Below are 15004 nucleotides of genomic sequence, written 5' to 3' on the forward strand. Positions count from 1 at the left end.
CAGAGGTTTCTATACTAAAGGAGACAATGGATTTATCTATTGAAGAAAGGAAGGGACTTGACGCAAGTTATGTTCCTGAATAACAAAAGCCTCTGTGGAGAACAAGAAGTTTCTGAATTAGAAGGTTTCTGCAGCAGAACAGGAAAAAGCAACCTGAGGAATAAGAGCTGGACCAAATTTGAAGCCGGAGTATTTGGAACATCCAGACTTTAAAAGGACCAAGAAATAGAATTTAAGTTAGACTCTTAAACATAGAGGTCTGGATGGAAGAACAATGACTTTTTCTGAGAGTTTTTTCGAGATTGGACTTTCTGAAATTAAAAGCTATCAAAAGACGGCAAAGTGGAGTTGAGATATAGACGTGGATACACCAGGCTGGCAGTAGACAATGGATGAACTTTGGGGATTGGAACCGGGGAATGGGGGGGGGGGGAGATTTGGAATCCAAAGGCTGTAAAATTATATATTATTTCTTTCTTTTCTTTTTTCATGTTTGTTGTTTGAAAATAGGGGAATTCGTGGAAGGGAAATGGGGTCGATCTTAGGGAATTATATAAAATATAAGGAGAAATGGTTCATTAAGATAAATAAGATAAATTAATTTGGAATAAATGGGTTATTTAAAATTACAAATAAGGTTTTAAAATTTGGGGTAAGAATCTGTGGAATCAATTTAAGGGAAATGGAATACAAGAGGGGGAGGGGGGGAAGTCCGGGAAAGATGCCACTGAAACCAAGTGTAAATCATATTTGTTTTTTCTTTCTTTCTTGCTATCTTTCCTTTTTATTCTGGAAAATTTTTAATAAATATTATTTTAAAAAAAATTAAAAGAAAATTTATGAAGTACAGTGGTACCTCGGGTTGCATATGCTTCAGGTTACATATTCTTCAGGTTACAGACTCCGCTAACCCAGAAATAGTATCTCAGGTTAAGAATTTTGCTTGAGGATGAGAACAGAAATCGTGCTCCGGCGGCGCGGTGGCAGCAGGAGGCCCCATTAGCTAAAGTGGTGCTTCAGGTTAAGAACAGCTTCAGGTTAAGAACGGACCTCCGGAACGAATTAAGTACTTAACCCGAGGTACCACTGTATAAGGCTATCAGTGGCTGCAAATCAAGATGACTATGTTTCCCCTCCACAATCTGAAGCAGTGCACCTCTGAATACTAGTTCCTGGGAATCACAAGTGAGGAGAGCACTGTGTACTCAGGTCCTGCTTATGGGCTTTCTGGTCGACTGCTACAAAAACAGGTTAGCCTTTGGCCTGATTCAGCAGGGCTCTTCCTTTGGCCTTAACAATTCTGATTTGAATCTGGTTGAAAATCAATCACACAAATACCTGGAAGAAGCAATAGCCCACCAGCAGTAGGACACCTTTGTATGTCCACTAACACCATTATGACTCTGAACATATACGCAGGTCTTTAGCTGTAGCACCTCTGGATGCTTGGCTTCCTTCTGTTATCTGATTCAAAATGCAAAGAGTGCCCCGAACAAGAAGGAACTCCAAATAGCCCTTTTCTTGCAATTCAGAAGCACTCCTACCCCCCCTTTTTTTTTTTACAATTTAGACACACTAATAGTTTGTCATGCAATTCAAAATCACTCCCTCTTTCAGAATACTAGGCCACTAAGATGAAACAATCTACTCCTTCAGAGGGCTCCTTAAACAAAACAAAACAGAATGGAAAGGCGGCAGCTCGTTCAGCATCCATGGCCACACAAAAGGGCAACATCTTTTCTACTGCCAGTAAGGAACATTATTCTGTAAATACCATTGAAGAACAGGCGGCTGCAGGAAACCAAAGAGGAGAATAAGAAGAGGAAGCCAAAACCCCAAGCTCTTAAGATGTTGAAGAGCTGAATTGAAGCAAGGGGGCAATTGGTAATTCTTTTTCATACACTGACCTGCCTCTCATTTCCCAAAGCATGTTGCAAACTTCTTTAACTTATATTATATTCTTAGCATTATTATTACCACCTGCTCTCATTTCCTTTCCAATCCTGGCATTTAGAAGAAAGGAGACACTTCACTAAAATGTTTTCATGCTATTGTGGCTGAGAAGTGACCCTGTTTGACATCGCTGTAGTCAAAATGTCCTAGGTAGCTATTATTCAGAGTGAGAAACACACAGCGCTTGATCTCTTAAACAGCCACTTCACATTAGGCTGCTCATAGGAGAGTGAGAGGGTGGGGAAGGGAAGGGAGGGAGCTCAGATGATTCAAGAATGAACTCCAGAAGACATTTAATAATGTATAGTTAACACCCAACTTTACGTTTTACTTCAGAGGAAGACCTGAAGGTTTATCTACAAATATAAAGCAACCTGGTTCCTGTTAATTAAAAGAAACAGGAGATCACTCTTTAAGGGCTTGTCCACACTTCTGCTTGTCCCATGCCTAGAATGGGCAGGTCTGAGCAGTTTTCTGCTTGACCCAGGCTTTTTACGTGTAAATCCCAAGTGGTTTTCTCCATGAAGTTGTCCAACCCCCTTTTAAATCCACCCAAGTGGGTGGCCATCACTGCCTTCTCTAGAGGTGAGTTCCATAGTTGAACTGTATGTTGTGTGAAAAAGTAACTTTTGAATAACATTGCATTATTTAGGGGCAGATAAAGAAGAGCAGGCGTAAGGTCCAAACACATGAACAAGGGAATAAAAACATAAAAAAGAGCCTTGCTCGGCATATCTAGTCCAGTATCCTCTTCTAAGAATGGCCAGCCTGATGCCTAGGGGAAGCTGGAATGCAGGACCCATCGAAGAATAATAGAACTGTAGAGTTGGAAGGGACCCCAGTAGTCATTTGTTGTATGCAGCAACTTTTTGGTTCTGCTGCATTCTGTCCAAACACTATGCTATCTATCTCGCACTCCATTTGGGAGAAGTTACATAAATTTCAAGGGACGTTTGTGGCGTGTGGGTTAAACCACAGAGCCTAGGACTTGCCGATCAGAAGGTTGGTGGTTTGAATCCCTGCGATGGGGTGAGCTCCCGTTGCTCGGTCCCTACTCCTGCCAACCTAGCAGTTCGAAAGCACGTCAAAGTGCAAGTAGATAAATAGGTAATGCTCCAGCGGGAAGGTAAACGGCGTTTCTGTGCATTGCTCTGGTTCACCAGAAGCAGCTTAGTCATGCTGGCCACATGACCCGGAATCTGTACACTAGCTTGTAGGGATCAGATGGGATTACCATGAGGAATTATAAAATATACATCAAGTCATTGTGTCCACGATGAAAGCATTGTGTTGACTGGGTTTGATATATTGACGATAATTTCTGATTAAATCCCATAAGATTCTACGTTCATGCCCTTTTGCCTCTACTGCCCATTTCTCTTGTCATGTACATTGCCAGTTGCTATGCCAGGCAGGCATCCTGGGCCATAAAGATAGTGGGCAAGTTTCTTTGAAGTAGTGTTCTTATATATTTATCTTAGTATGTTAATCTTAGGGCCTGGAAATAGTTTCACAGGAAGGTGATAAAGATGCCTATCTCCTTGCCATCCTTCTATCCTCTCTTGTTTACTCCTGTTTGTGATCTCGGAGTTTCTCTAGTCCTCTTTTATTTACTCTTAGATTATGTATGCATGCTCAGAGTAGTAGTCTTTGTAGTTAAAATAATTTCTTTTGATCTAACTTTGTCCCCACGTGGGTTTGTGGAATGATCAGAAGAAATCTGATTGGTTCTTACGAACACTCTGTAAAAAGTTCTTTTGTGAATAAAACGGCCTGGGCCGGGGGCTGCGGAGATCGGACGGATAGGCACAGAGAGAGACATGATTATACGCTCCCTTCCCAGAGTCTTGCTGGTTCAAGTCTCTGTGTGTATTCTTATTAATCAGAGTTCGATCCTTCCTTTACTTTGCGAACGCAACACCAGCTCCCTCGGTCAATAAAGCGAGATGAGCACCGCAACCCCAGAGTCGGTCATGACTGGGCCTAATGGTCAGGGGTCCCTTTACCTTTACATAAATTTCACAATTTGGTTGGATTTAAAAGAGGGTTGGACAACTTCATGGAGGATAAGACTATTAATTGCTACTAGCCATAATGGCTATGCTCTGCCTCCATGGTCAGAGGCAGTAATGCTTCTGAATACCAGCTGCTGAAAATCATGGAAGGGGAGAGTGCTCTTCTGCTCATGTCTTGCTTGCAGGCTTCCCATGGTCATGTGGTTGGTCAATGTGATAAGAGGGTGTTGGACAAGATGGACCATTGGCCTGATCCAGCAGGACTCTTCTTCTGTCCTTACTGTTTGTCAAAATGACAGACTGAATTCAAATACTAATAAATCCACTCCCTTAAATTATTTATGCAACAGAATCAACTTTCAACCTCTCTCTTCACCCACCATTGACAGAACCAATGCAGGGCTCCAGCTCAGTGGCTGTACATTTCATGTCAAAGGGCTTGGGTTCAAATCCCAGAATCCCTTATGGCTGGGAAAGGCCCCTGGAGAAATTATTGGGTGTAGGTACAAAGAACAATGACTTAGCATAGTAAAAATCAGTTTCACATGTTGTAGGCTTATTGATTCCAATAAAAAGGTGCTTACAATCTTGTGAAATATCAGTTTAGAGATGCACCCATGACACACATTTTGCCTGCAAGCTACCAATTCCAGTCTCTGACATTTTACTTTTAAAATGTATTTGGGTAGCAGAGCTGCCCTGCCTGGCATCTTGGAAACCCACTGTCAGGCAGAGTAGTGGACAAAACCTATCAATTGCCTAACTCAGTAAAGTCTGTTGTCCAAGTACTCACTGCCCATGGGCAACTTCAAGGTTTCTGAGGTCTCCCTCCTTAAGGCTCTTTTAACTGGATTTGGACTGGACAGATTTTCAAAGAGAGGACTGTCCCCCCATAAAGCAGGACCCATGGCCACCATTTCATGCAGGTGTGGTGGCTCTGGCTGTCATTGGCTCTGGTCCCACCTACACTTGGGTCTGCCTGCCTCCCAACTCACCAGTCCCAATGAAGCATGTTGGAGAATTCTGACAGAAATGGGAGTGGAAATGACCAAAGGTTGCTCATTTGCACAGAATGGAAATGAATCCAACAAATGCAATTGGCATTCACTGTTGTTGTTGCTTTCCCCCTCTGCAAATGATACATAATTGTTTATGGTTCTTCACCGCCCCCTCATATGCATTGTATTTCCTTTGCATTGAAATGAATGGCCTTTGCATCAAAATGAATAGGAGGGGGAAACCATAATTAAGTAAAGCTTTGCTACAGCAGACAGCGAGATGAATAATGTAGTTTTCCGCAGAAGATAAACTGTAATGGAATGGAAACAGGGCTGCATGCAGAATGGAAAATGATGTCTCCTTACACCCCTAGTTCTAATGGGCAGCAGTCACCACTGCTCAGTGTAAAACAGTGTCATAGGCTCAAACAAGACAGATTTCCCCCCTGTTGGGATGTGCACCAACCTCCCCCACCTCTCCAACACACACACACACACACACACACACACACACACACACAATCGTGCTTTTCTCAAGCTGATTATTTAAATATAGCCAGCCATGTACATTGCACTTTCCTAAGCAACATAAACAAAAGAAGGGTATTTCCCCCAAATAACTAACAAGCTAACAGCTGGTCTAGATACCACTTGAATTGTGTGGTTTACAGCTGGGGAAGGGCTGTAGGTCAATGGCAGAGCATTTGCTTTGCATGTAGAAGGTTCCGGTTTCAATGCAAGCATCTCCTGGTAGGGCTGAGAGAGAGCCCTCTCTGAAATCCTAGATAGCTACTGCCAGTCAGTGTAGACCAGGAGTGGGGAATAGTTGACCATTCAGATGTTGCTGAACTACAGCTCCCATCAGCCCTAGCTAGCTTGGTCAGGGATGGCAGGAGCTGTGGTTGTCTCCATCCAGAAACCCTGGAGAGCCACTGCCAGTCATGTAGACAATAGGAAGCAAGATGGGCCAAGGGTCTGACTGAGGAAGGTTCCTAAGATGAGCACTGCTGTTTTAGCAATGAGGAGAGCAGCCTTCCTCAGTCTGGTGCCCACTTGCTGGCCTGGCTGGCTGGGGCTCATGGAAGTTGCAGTGCAAGAACAGTTGGAGAAGGATGCACTATGGCATTAGAGGTCTGTATAACATTGTGCATTCAACAACAGCAGCAGCAACAACAACAAGCTAGCTAGCTGTCAGGGTTATTTCATTGAACTACTGTAGTTAAAAAAGAAACAAAGTTATCCAGGATGAAAACTGTTGTCTCTGCCCTGCAAACTACTTTCTAGTTAAAGACAAAGCAGGCTGATATTGAAGTTTCAGTTCAATTGCTTTCGATCGGCTGGTGTCCGGCATGAGAAATGGCTCCATTTAAGAGGAATTACCCTTTGTACAAATCACTTCACTATTTAAAACAAACCACATGTATCATCATTAAGTGAGAGAAAATTTACCAATCTTTTGGTATCGACAACACCATGGCTGTGTTGTGAGATAGCATTGCATGGCATTGCAACAGTTGACTTTGCAACTCCATATGGGGGGACTGTGGCCAAACAGCATAGTTTGTTGCCTGGTATAGGAGGTTTTCCTGGCTGTGCTCAGATGAACCCCTCTCATGAGGGATTGGGCTGCAAGGCAGCTGTGTGGGGTGGGGGGCCACTCACAATATCACAGTCTAAGCCCTAGCTATATTATTTGGTTTAGTTTGTTTGCTTTCTGAAGTCAGATCAATATAGGATGTCAAAATCACCTCAAAGGATATCTAGTGCTGCTAAAATCTTTCTTCCAAACACCACTGGTCAAAGTAGTGTCTGATTTTAAGGCAGGGTGGGGAGGGGATCTGGGGGCCTCCAGATTCTGTTGTCCTCCAATTCCCACCAGCCCCTTCCAGAATGGCTAAAAGTCAAGGATGATGGGAGTTGTAGTCCAGGAGGCCATAAGCTCCACACTCCTGATTAGAAAAAATTCTGTGGAGCTGGCATATTTGGATTTTATTCATGTGCTGCAGAGGTTAGAGGTGGTAGGATAAGGGATGCCTAGACACTTCTACGTTGAGTTTTACAAATGTTAGTTACCATCTTCATAAGCCAAGATTGATTGCTAACCCATTTTCACCACATCTACTTTTACAGAACATGGGATATTCTCCGATCAGATCCTAAAGCTGAAGGCCAAAGCTGCAATTCTATGTGCGCTTATTCAGCAACAAGTCCCATTTGAAATTAGCATTGAGTTGCTGGAAGGTAAACATTTGTAGGATCTGGCTGCAAATTTGATACTAGGCTTGGTAAAATGGTTGACAAGACATCTAAAGGGTTTTGAACAGCTCCTCTTGATGGATGCCAGCACCAACTTTTGACTCCCCCCTTTCTGCCTTTTAATGAACACATGACTTGCTGTTCATCTATAATATAGACAAGGCATAAAGGCCAGGCTTCCAAATTTAACCATTTCATCAGTCAAGCTTCCCAGTGCATTTGTATAATAAACTGCTGTGTGCTATTTAAAGTTCTCTTTTGTACAAGGACACATTTGCATGCTCTGAAGGATTTCTTAGCAGCATTTGTAAAGCATAGCTTGTCATTAGTGTGGAAAAGGCTGCTTTGTTGACACCATTTAAAAGTATTTCAGTGAATGCAAAGAGAACTTATAAACCTCACAGGTTCAGTTCAATAAGCAATAAATTACAATGGTAAAGCGTAGCACACAGAGACATATTTTCCAAAATGAACTAAATCACCTATTTCTCCACCTAGGAATGGAGGGGGAAATCAGTTCAGTCCACATTTAAAGGCAAACCTCCCTAGTTCGCTGCTCCTGAAACAATATGTGAACCGAGAAGCAGCCATCCTCCAAAATTCGCACTACTCTGGGTTTTGCAGTGCAGTTATCCACCCAAGTAATATGTACAAAAAAATGCACGTACCAGGGTAAACTGTGTGTCAAAGAGCATATATAAATGAAAACAGCATGCAAAGATGTATCGTATTAGGCAAAAAGGTATGCAAAAAATCTGTATATTAGGAGAAATTTGCACTAAAATGTTTAAGAATTTTCATGAGGACTTTCATAATAATAATACTGTTAACCATTCTCATAAAATGTAGAGAACAAGGCTTTAGGTTACAAAAAAGGCAAAACTGAGAGAAACAGAAACTGTTAGATTAACCCGTCCCTACGACCTACCCTACAATTTTTGCATTTAAGGGGGGTCCACACTAAAAGCAGCTTCTTAATTGCTATAAAGTTGAAACCAAGACGCTTGTGTTATATCTACTCAACAATTTTCTGCATTGTGTGTGTGTGTGGATAACATGGAAGCAGTTTGGGGCAACAAACGATTGTAGGGGGATAGGAAGTAATTGTGACTTGAGCATTAGTTAAAGTAGATCACCACACAAGTAAAAGAACAAGTTAAGAGGACAGCAACCTATTCTCTGTGTTTCAAGAGAAGAATGTTAGCGACATCTAGTTAGTGATGTTATGTTTACCACTCAGACTTAATGCATATCAATAAAAACGGGGGAGGGTGTAGTAGGATCCAAATTTTCTACTGTGAATTAGTTTGGCATTATGCATCCCCAAAGGACAGGGTTTTGTATTATGCAATTTATCCCCCCCTCCCACCTAAAAAAGAAGGCTATCAAATCATAGCTGTGACAGGTGTAAAATTCTAGATAACTTAACATTACCTGATAAACAAAATGACAGTTAAGACAACACTTCATTAAATGCAATAGAAATTTCTGTAGTATTGCAAAGCAAACAAACAAATTATCTGAACAAAATCCTAGGTTTTTTTCTATGCAGCTTCTACAGACCAAACTGTACTCAAAGGGCGGGGTGACAGTAACAGACCTAGAAATGTTTATTATTATTATTATTAAATCTCCCCACCACATGTATCTTAAATGTAGAAATCCAATTCTACAAGGGAAACGAGAGGGAGACTACAGAGTGTTAATAGCATGAACCTCTGCAGCGGAACAAGGCATCCGCAGAAAGGTTCAGGAAAAGCCTTCAAGATGCAACACTTTCCAAAGTGCATGATGGTGGCAACTCTCCTAATTTTGTCCAGGGCAGAGTGAGAGCCACCACTTTCAAGCATATCATTGTGGCAGCATCTATTTTCTTAAATCAGAAAGTATCTTCTATACAGAGGTTGAGATTGCACAATGCTATTGCAATTCTACATAGAGGAAAGAGATGATTCCTAGACCCCCACTTCTTCCCCCTCCCCTCATCCTCCAACCTCGCATTTATGTAATCTTTTAGCAGTTCCTTGTGTGCCCAGATTGACCTCTAACCTTAAGTGACATAAGCCCTTTCAAAAGCTACTTCCTTAATGTTAAAATGGTTGCCTTGAAAAGTTCAAGAAACAACTGGAGAAAATAGAACTTGCTTCTGCTGGTATAGTACAGCTATGCAGAAAGACAATGATCTTTCAAGGGTGATTCCCCAAGCATCTAATTTTTAAAAGGCACACAGAAGTAGCATTGAGACTTTAACTTAAAAACAAAGGAAAAATTTGGTAGGCTTACTGCTAATTTAAATTGCATGCAGATAAAGCCCTCCCACGTAACAACTATATTCTAATCTGTACAAATGAACCTTTTAATATATAATTTGTTTGTCAATCCCAGAGCCAATTCCCACCGAGTGTCTGGATACGGAAGAGAGCTTTTGTTTCTTTTAAAATGTGAGGCTTTCGAGCAACTGCCCACATCTTAAAAGGCACTAATGCTTGGATTCTGAATAATTTCATTAAAAAAAAAAAGAAGATAGATCCATTGCAAGAAATCAAGAATATATTAGAACATTGCTCTGTTTTTCCCCCTAAAGAGAGACAAGGAAAGAAAGTTCCGTATTGCTTTGCACACATCTGTATGTGACATCTAAACTGCCGTAGCAGCTGAGTGTTAATAGATAAATGCTCCTGTACCGTACGCTTCAGCTGAGTTATAGTAAATGCAGAAAGGGGGGGGAGGGTGGCAGATGACACTCTCAACAGAATAAATGCAATTACATTTGCATGACAATATATTTTAATCTTGCTCCTTTGCACCCAGTGCATATCCCCTCTGTAGTAGGAGGCTCAGTTTATTACCCACAAAACTGTACATTTATAATAAGAATTCTAAGCAGAGGCATGCCATTGTGAGATGCTGACACTTAGACGCTTGAACATTTGCCTGGGAGAAATATCCCCCCAATTGATTTCAATGGATTTACTTTTAAGTAAGTGGAGTCAGATGTCTTGCTATGCAGCCCTAATTTATTTTCCCTTCTGAAATTTCACGGACAAAAGGCAACAAACCCCAAAACTTATTTGTAACACCAGTTGGGGGGGACTCCTAATATTAAGATGCTGAAAAATAATAATAATGGGGGAACCACTGATTTCTAAGTTGGAGGTAACTGCCTATGCCCTCCCCCCTCCCCATAGTAAACCCTCAATACGAAGCCCATTGATAAATATCTAGATGCAAATCACAGATTTCCAAATGACCCATCAACTGATCTGGCAAACTTCTACCATCTATACTGCTCTTTCCCCCTACTTCAGATCCATTTATCCTCCACTGGCATCTAATTCCAATGAAGGACTCACATGACAAATTGTGAGTTTAAACTAAATTTGCCCCAGGACTGTACTTTGAAAAACAAATTTGATTCCCAGAAGCAAAAACTGGGAGGGGGGAGAATAAGGATTTAAAATAATAATAACAATAAACATAATTTTGCGTGGCTAAAATCTACCATCTATCTATCTATCTATCTATCTATCTATCTATCATCTATCTAAACCTTGCATGCATAGCGTTCCCAGAGCAAATACAAAACCAAAGCCACAGAAGGGGGGGAACCATCCTCAAAACTTTAGAATATTTGAGATCACATGCATTGAAGCTGTACCATTAAAGAAAACGGAGGCGCAGAGGCGACTTTCCCGTACGAATTAATTTCTTTTGCTTATTTGGATGCATTCGTACACAGGCAAACACACACAGGCACATGAAAGAGACAATTACACATTCCATTCAGGCAGAAAGCTGTTTCCACTTCATGGGGTACAGACAATACAGTGACAAGAAGAGGGAATGACCAAACCCAGGTGAGAGTGGTGGTGGGGGGAGAGAGAGAAGCAAGGGTGGGGGAGAGAGAGTTGGAAGAGACGAAAAAAAGTTGCTGCGACTTACCTGCTGTAAATACATAAAAGTCAAGGCACAGGACAGCTGGGGACACATGCCGACGTTCGGCAGCGCAACGCAGGTCGTCCCCGTCAGAGGATGCTGCATGTTGCTGCTTTGAACCCGACGTAGGACAAGTGAAGGGGGTTGCATACACGCACGTTGCTGCTGCCTCTCTGGTGCAAGCTTGGTTATTTATTTCTCTCTCTCTTCTCTCCCCCCCAACCCAAACCAGCCACCCCCAACACCACAACTGCCAGCACTCTCTCTCTCTCTTTCTCTCAGATGTGTGGGTTTTTTTTTGCTTTTGTTTTCTCTCTCTCAAAAAGACACACAACCTCTCAAAAACATCCCTTCTCAGGGTGTTTCTTTCTCTCTCTCCCCCCCTCTTTTTAACAACGCAACCTTGCCAGCCTCCTCACCTCCAGCTCCCAGTGTTAAAGCCCCACTACGTTCAATTGTGAAGGCAAGGCCATTTGGTACAATTTTCGTTTGGGAGGGTAATCCCACCCAATGCTGCCAAACAACACCCCCCCCAGCTCACTCGAACGAAACAAAAACAGAGAGGTGTGGGAAGGAGAGAAAAAAAAGGGGGTGGTGGTGGTGAGATTTAATAAGCAAAGGAGAGAAGGCAGCCGGCAGCTTCTAAGCTGAGCTGCTGAAACTCCCCCTCAGTGACAACCGCGGTTGGAAGGGTTTGTTCCACATTAAAAGCCTGGCTCCCTTGGAGAGAGAGAGAGAGAGAGAGAGAGAGAGAGAGAGAGAGAGAGAGAGAGAGAGACTCCTTCTGGTGTGGCTGATGCTACTCCGCTCCTCTCATTTGTCAAATGGGTCCTAACCAGGGCAGGGTCTCTGTACCACTCACCAAAAATTCAAATAACTGCATTTTAAAAATCCCTGGAGAGGATGCAGAAGGAGAGAGACAGGCATCATATACAGTCATGAGGTTTGGGCAATTAATGTCACTGCCCAGCTGGGACGAGAAAGGCTGTTATGATTCACCACAGACACCCCTCCTCTCCAGTTTTTTTTTTTTGTGTGTGTGTGTGTGTGTGTTTTGACAAGCAGTTAGGGAATCCCCCATCGAAGAAATCAGGCAAACAGAGAGAAAACAAAGTCTCTCTATATGTGTGTGTTTAGAAAAACATGCATTAAAAGTATAGAAGCACAAAAGAAAGTTAAAATACTCTAGAAGATACACATGGCTTTGATCTGTGCCTATCTCTCTGGCCATCCTTTTCAAAACATGTACCATACACAGGGACACACAAACATACACCCCCATCACACACACAGATGGACTTTACATGCCTGACTTGAAAGGAAAGCTTGAACTCACATTTTATACTGAGTCCTATTGCACCAGAAGTACAATCTGATGTATGAAAGCCACAGGAACGAGGGGGGAAGCATTTCTTATTCTTAATATTAATTCTGATTTTAAAACCACTTGTTTAGATACCATGGAATGTTGAAAGTATATTTAAATTTCTAGAGCCCCCTTATCAAAATCACTCAGGGTGAGGTGAAATGAATATACGTATACCATATATCTAGGAAATAATATGAGTGCGCACACACATCTCCCAAATCTTTTTATTTTTATTTTCCATAATATACTTCACACCTATCTCCCCTTCTGCATTTCACAGAAGCTTGTAAAATCATTAACTGCTGTGAAAAATTAGATTAGGAACCACAGCAGAATCTCGTGGAATAAAGATCATGGTGTGGCACAATCCTTTCCCTCCCTTTCTCTCCTTTCCTGGGAAGAAAACATCTCTCTCTCTCTCTCTCTCTCTGTTTGTGTGTACAGATACAGATACAGATACAGATACAGATACAGATACAGATATATAATTTCATTTAAGATTATAAAATGTGTCAGAAGGACAATCCATTATAAGAGGCTATTCTGTCAGGTTACATGAACAAACACCATTAGTCACCAGGGGGAATGTAATGTTTACTTTTTTACTTAAGAGAGAGTAATGTCCCTCATTGGAATTAGTATTCAACTGTCGCAAACTGTCTCCCCCCCCCCTTTATTTTATGGAGTAATAATTATTCATTAGTAGATCTAGTTAGTCTTCATGTAATAAAATCGGATGTGATCTGCAAATTAAATCATTTATGCTCAAAACTTGTCCTTGAGGTCAAATTTCTTTCCCCACCTCCCTTCCACATGTTACTAATATGTAACAAAAGATACTGGTGTTATTCAAAATGGAATTTGACAAATGCATTGAATTATTAATTCTTCCATAAAAAGGCTGAATCTCAGCAAATTACTCTTCAGGATTCCCCTCCATTTCCCTTCCCTCTCAAGGTTCCTTTCCAGAAGCAGAACTTTTCAAACATTCAGAGGGAACCCAACTTAAAAAATAATAATAATAAGAATAAGAAAAGGGGGGGGAGGCAAAATAGGCTACAATCTGTACCAAGTGAGGGAACATTTAGAGTTAGTGGGAAATATAATAATTTCACACAGAAATATATTCTGTGCCATTTCTTGTTGTTTTTATGTGGGTGTATTAAAAAAAAATGGTGTTGGAAAGGTTGCAACTAAATTGATAGCACATATTTCCCTTTAAATAAAGATTCATTTCTTTCCCAAGCTACTATTGAACTAAAATGCAAACAGATCACTAGAGAATTCCTGTGATTCAGGCAAACAGCTCTCAACTCGGAAGGTAATTAGCTGTTGCATTGTGAGACGTGCACACATTTGAAAAAGCTCCTTTAAGAGACAGAAAGAGAAAGAGAAAGAGAGAGAGAGAGAGAGAGAGAGAGAGAGAGAGAGAGAGAGAAATCTATAGCAATCTTACTGCAAGAACCCCACCCACAGGACTGAGACAAGGCCGGGTGTTACAACCAAAAATACACCTGTTCCCAAAGCAAGACACCCCTCTAACAAACCTGCGCCACCCAAATCACACACCTATTAAATGGCTAAAAATAAGGAAAATGCTTGGACTTACAAAACAGGGCTTGCTTTCATGCGCAGGGAAAGTCCATGTATCATGAGCTTGAGGTTCTCGGATAGCACTCCTACACTGAAGAGCACAAATTAATTTATAACACAAAAAGGGGGAATAAAAAAGGGGGGGAATAAAAGCCTACGCACACACAAGAAAGGAAGGAAGGAGGGTAAAAATAAAAGCTAACATAAAAATGAAGTCCCTTATAGCCACTTTCTCATATCCTCCCCCTTCTTCATTCTATCCCTTTGCCTTAAGCAGTCCCTTGTTCTGACAGGAATATCTCATGCTCCTCTCCTCTTTTTCCAGAACACTAAACATGTTATTCAGCAAATGCCCTGAGCCGATAGAAAGAAAGAGATTTCTTTCTTTCTTTCTTTCTTTCTTTCTTTCTTTCTTTCTTTCTTTCTCTCTCTCTCTTTCTTTCTTTCTTTCTTTCTTTCTTTCTTTCTCTTTATTCTTCAGCCGACTCACAGAAACACCCTGATAAATAAAACATGGGCCTCTAATAAGACCCTATCGTAATGGGCAATGAAAAACAAATATGTTGCATAAGAGATGAACAAACCCATTTTCTCTATATATTATGGGTGGTTTCATTTCATTGTTTTAGTTTTGCAGTCAAACAGCACTAAACGCTTTGTGTCTGGATGGTTTAGAACTGTCCATGGTTCTTCAGCTCTCAAAGCAATGCTTTAAGCAAGCAAGCAAAATGTGTGCTATAAATGAAGCACTTCAGGCTCCCCCCAGCAACCAAGCTGCTTTCAAGAAGAAGAAAAAGTTGCAGTAAGGTGTGTCTTCATATGTATTTACATGATCAGTAACACGTTTATTAGTCGGTGATATTTATAAACCAACTTTTGCCACA

The 15004-nt window shown here is 41.4% G+C and overlaps 1 protein-coding gene across 36 annotated transcripts in view; it reads right to left on the reverse strand.

Annotated features, from left to right (window-relative positions):
* RBFOX1 (RNA binding fox-1 homolog 1) overlaps positions 1–15004 on the reverse strand; it is a 1485186-nt gene that overhangs the window by 340291 nt on the left and 1129891 nt on the right. Inside the window, exon 1 of one of the 36 annotated variants that reach the window (XM_079952539.1) lies at positions 11165–11931. The exons of 32 other annotated variants lie outside the window; for them this stretch is intronic. In XM_079952539.1, coding sequence (XP_079808665.1) covers positions 11165–11308 — 144 coding nt within the window. In that variant the 5' untranslated portion in view covers positions 11309–11931. Of the gene's footprint in view, positions 1–11164; positions 11935–15004 lie in introns of those variants that run through there. 3 more of the 36 variants (XM_079952531.1, XM_079952548.1, XM_079952536.1) reach the window with 3 other exon arrangements.

This window comes from Podarcis cretensis, assembly GCF_951804945.1.
Source record: "Podarcis cretensis genome assembly, chromosome: 14".
NCBI lineage: Eukaryota > Metazoa > Chordata > Lepidosauria > Squamata > Lacertidae > Podarcis > Podarcis cretensis.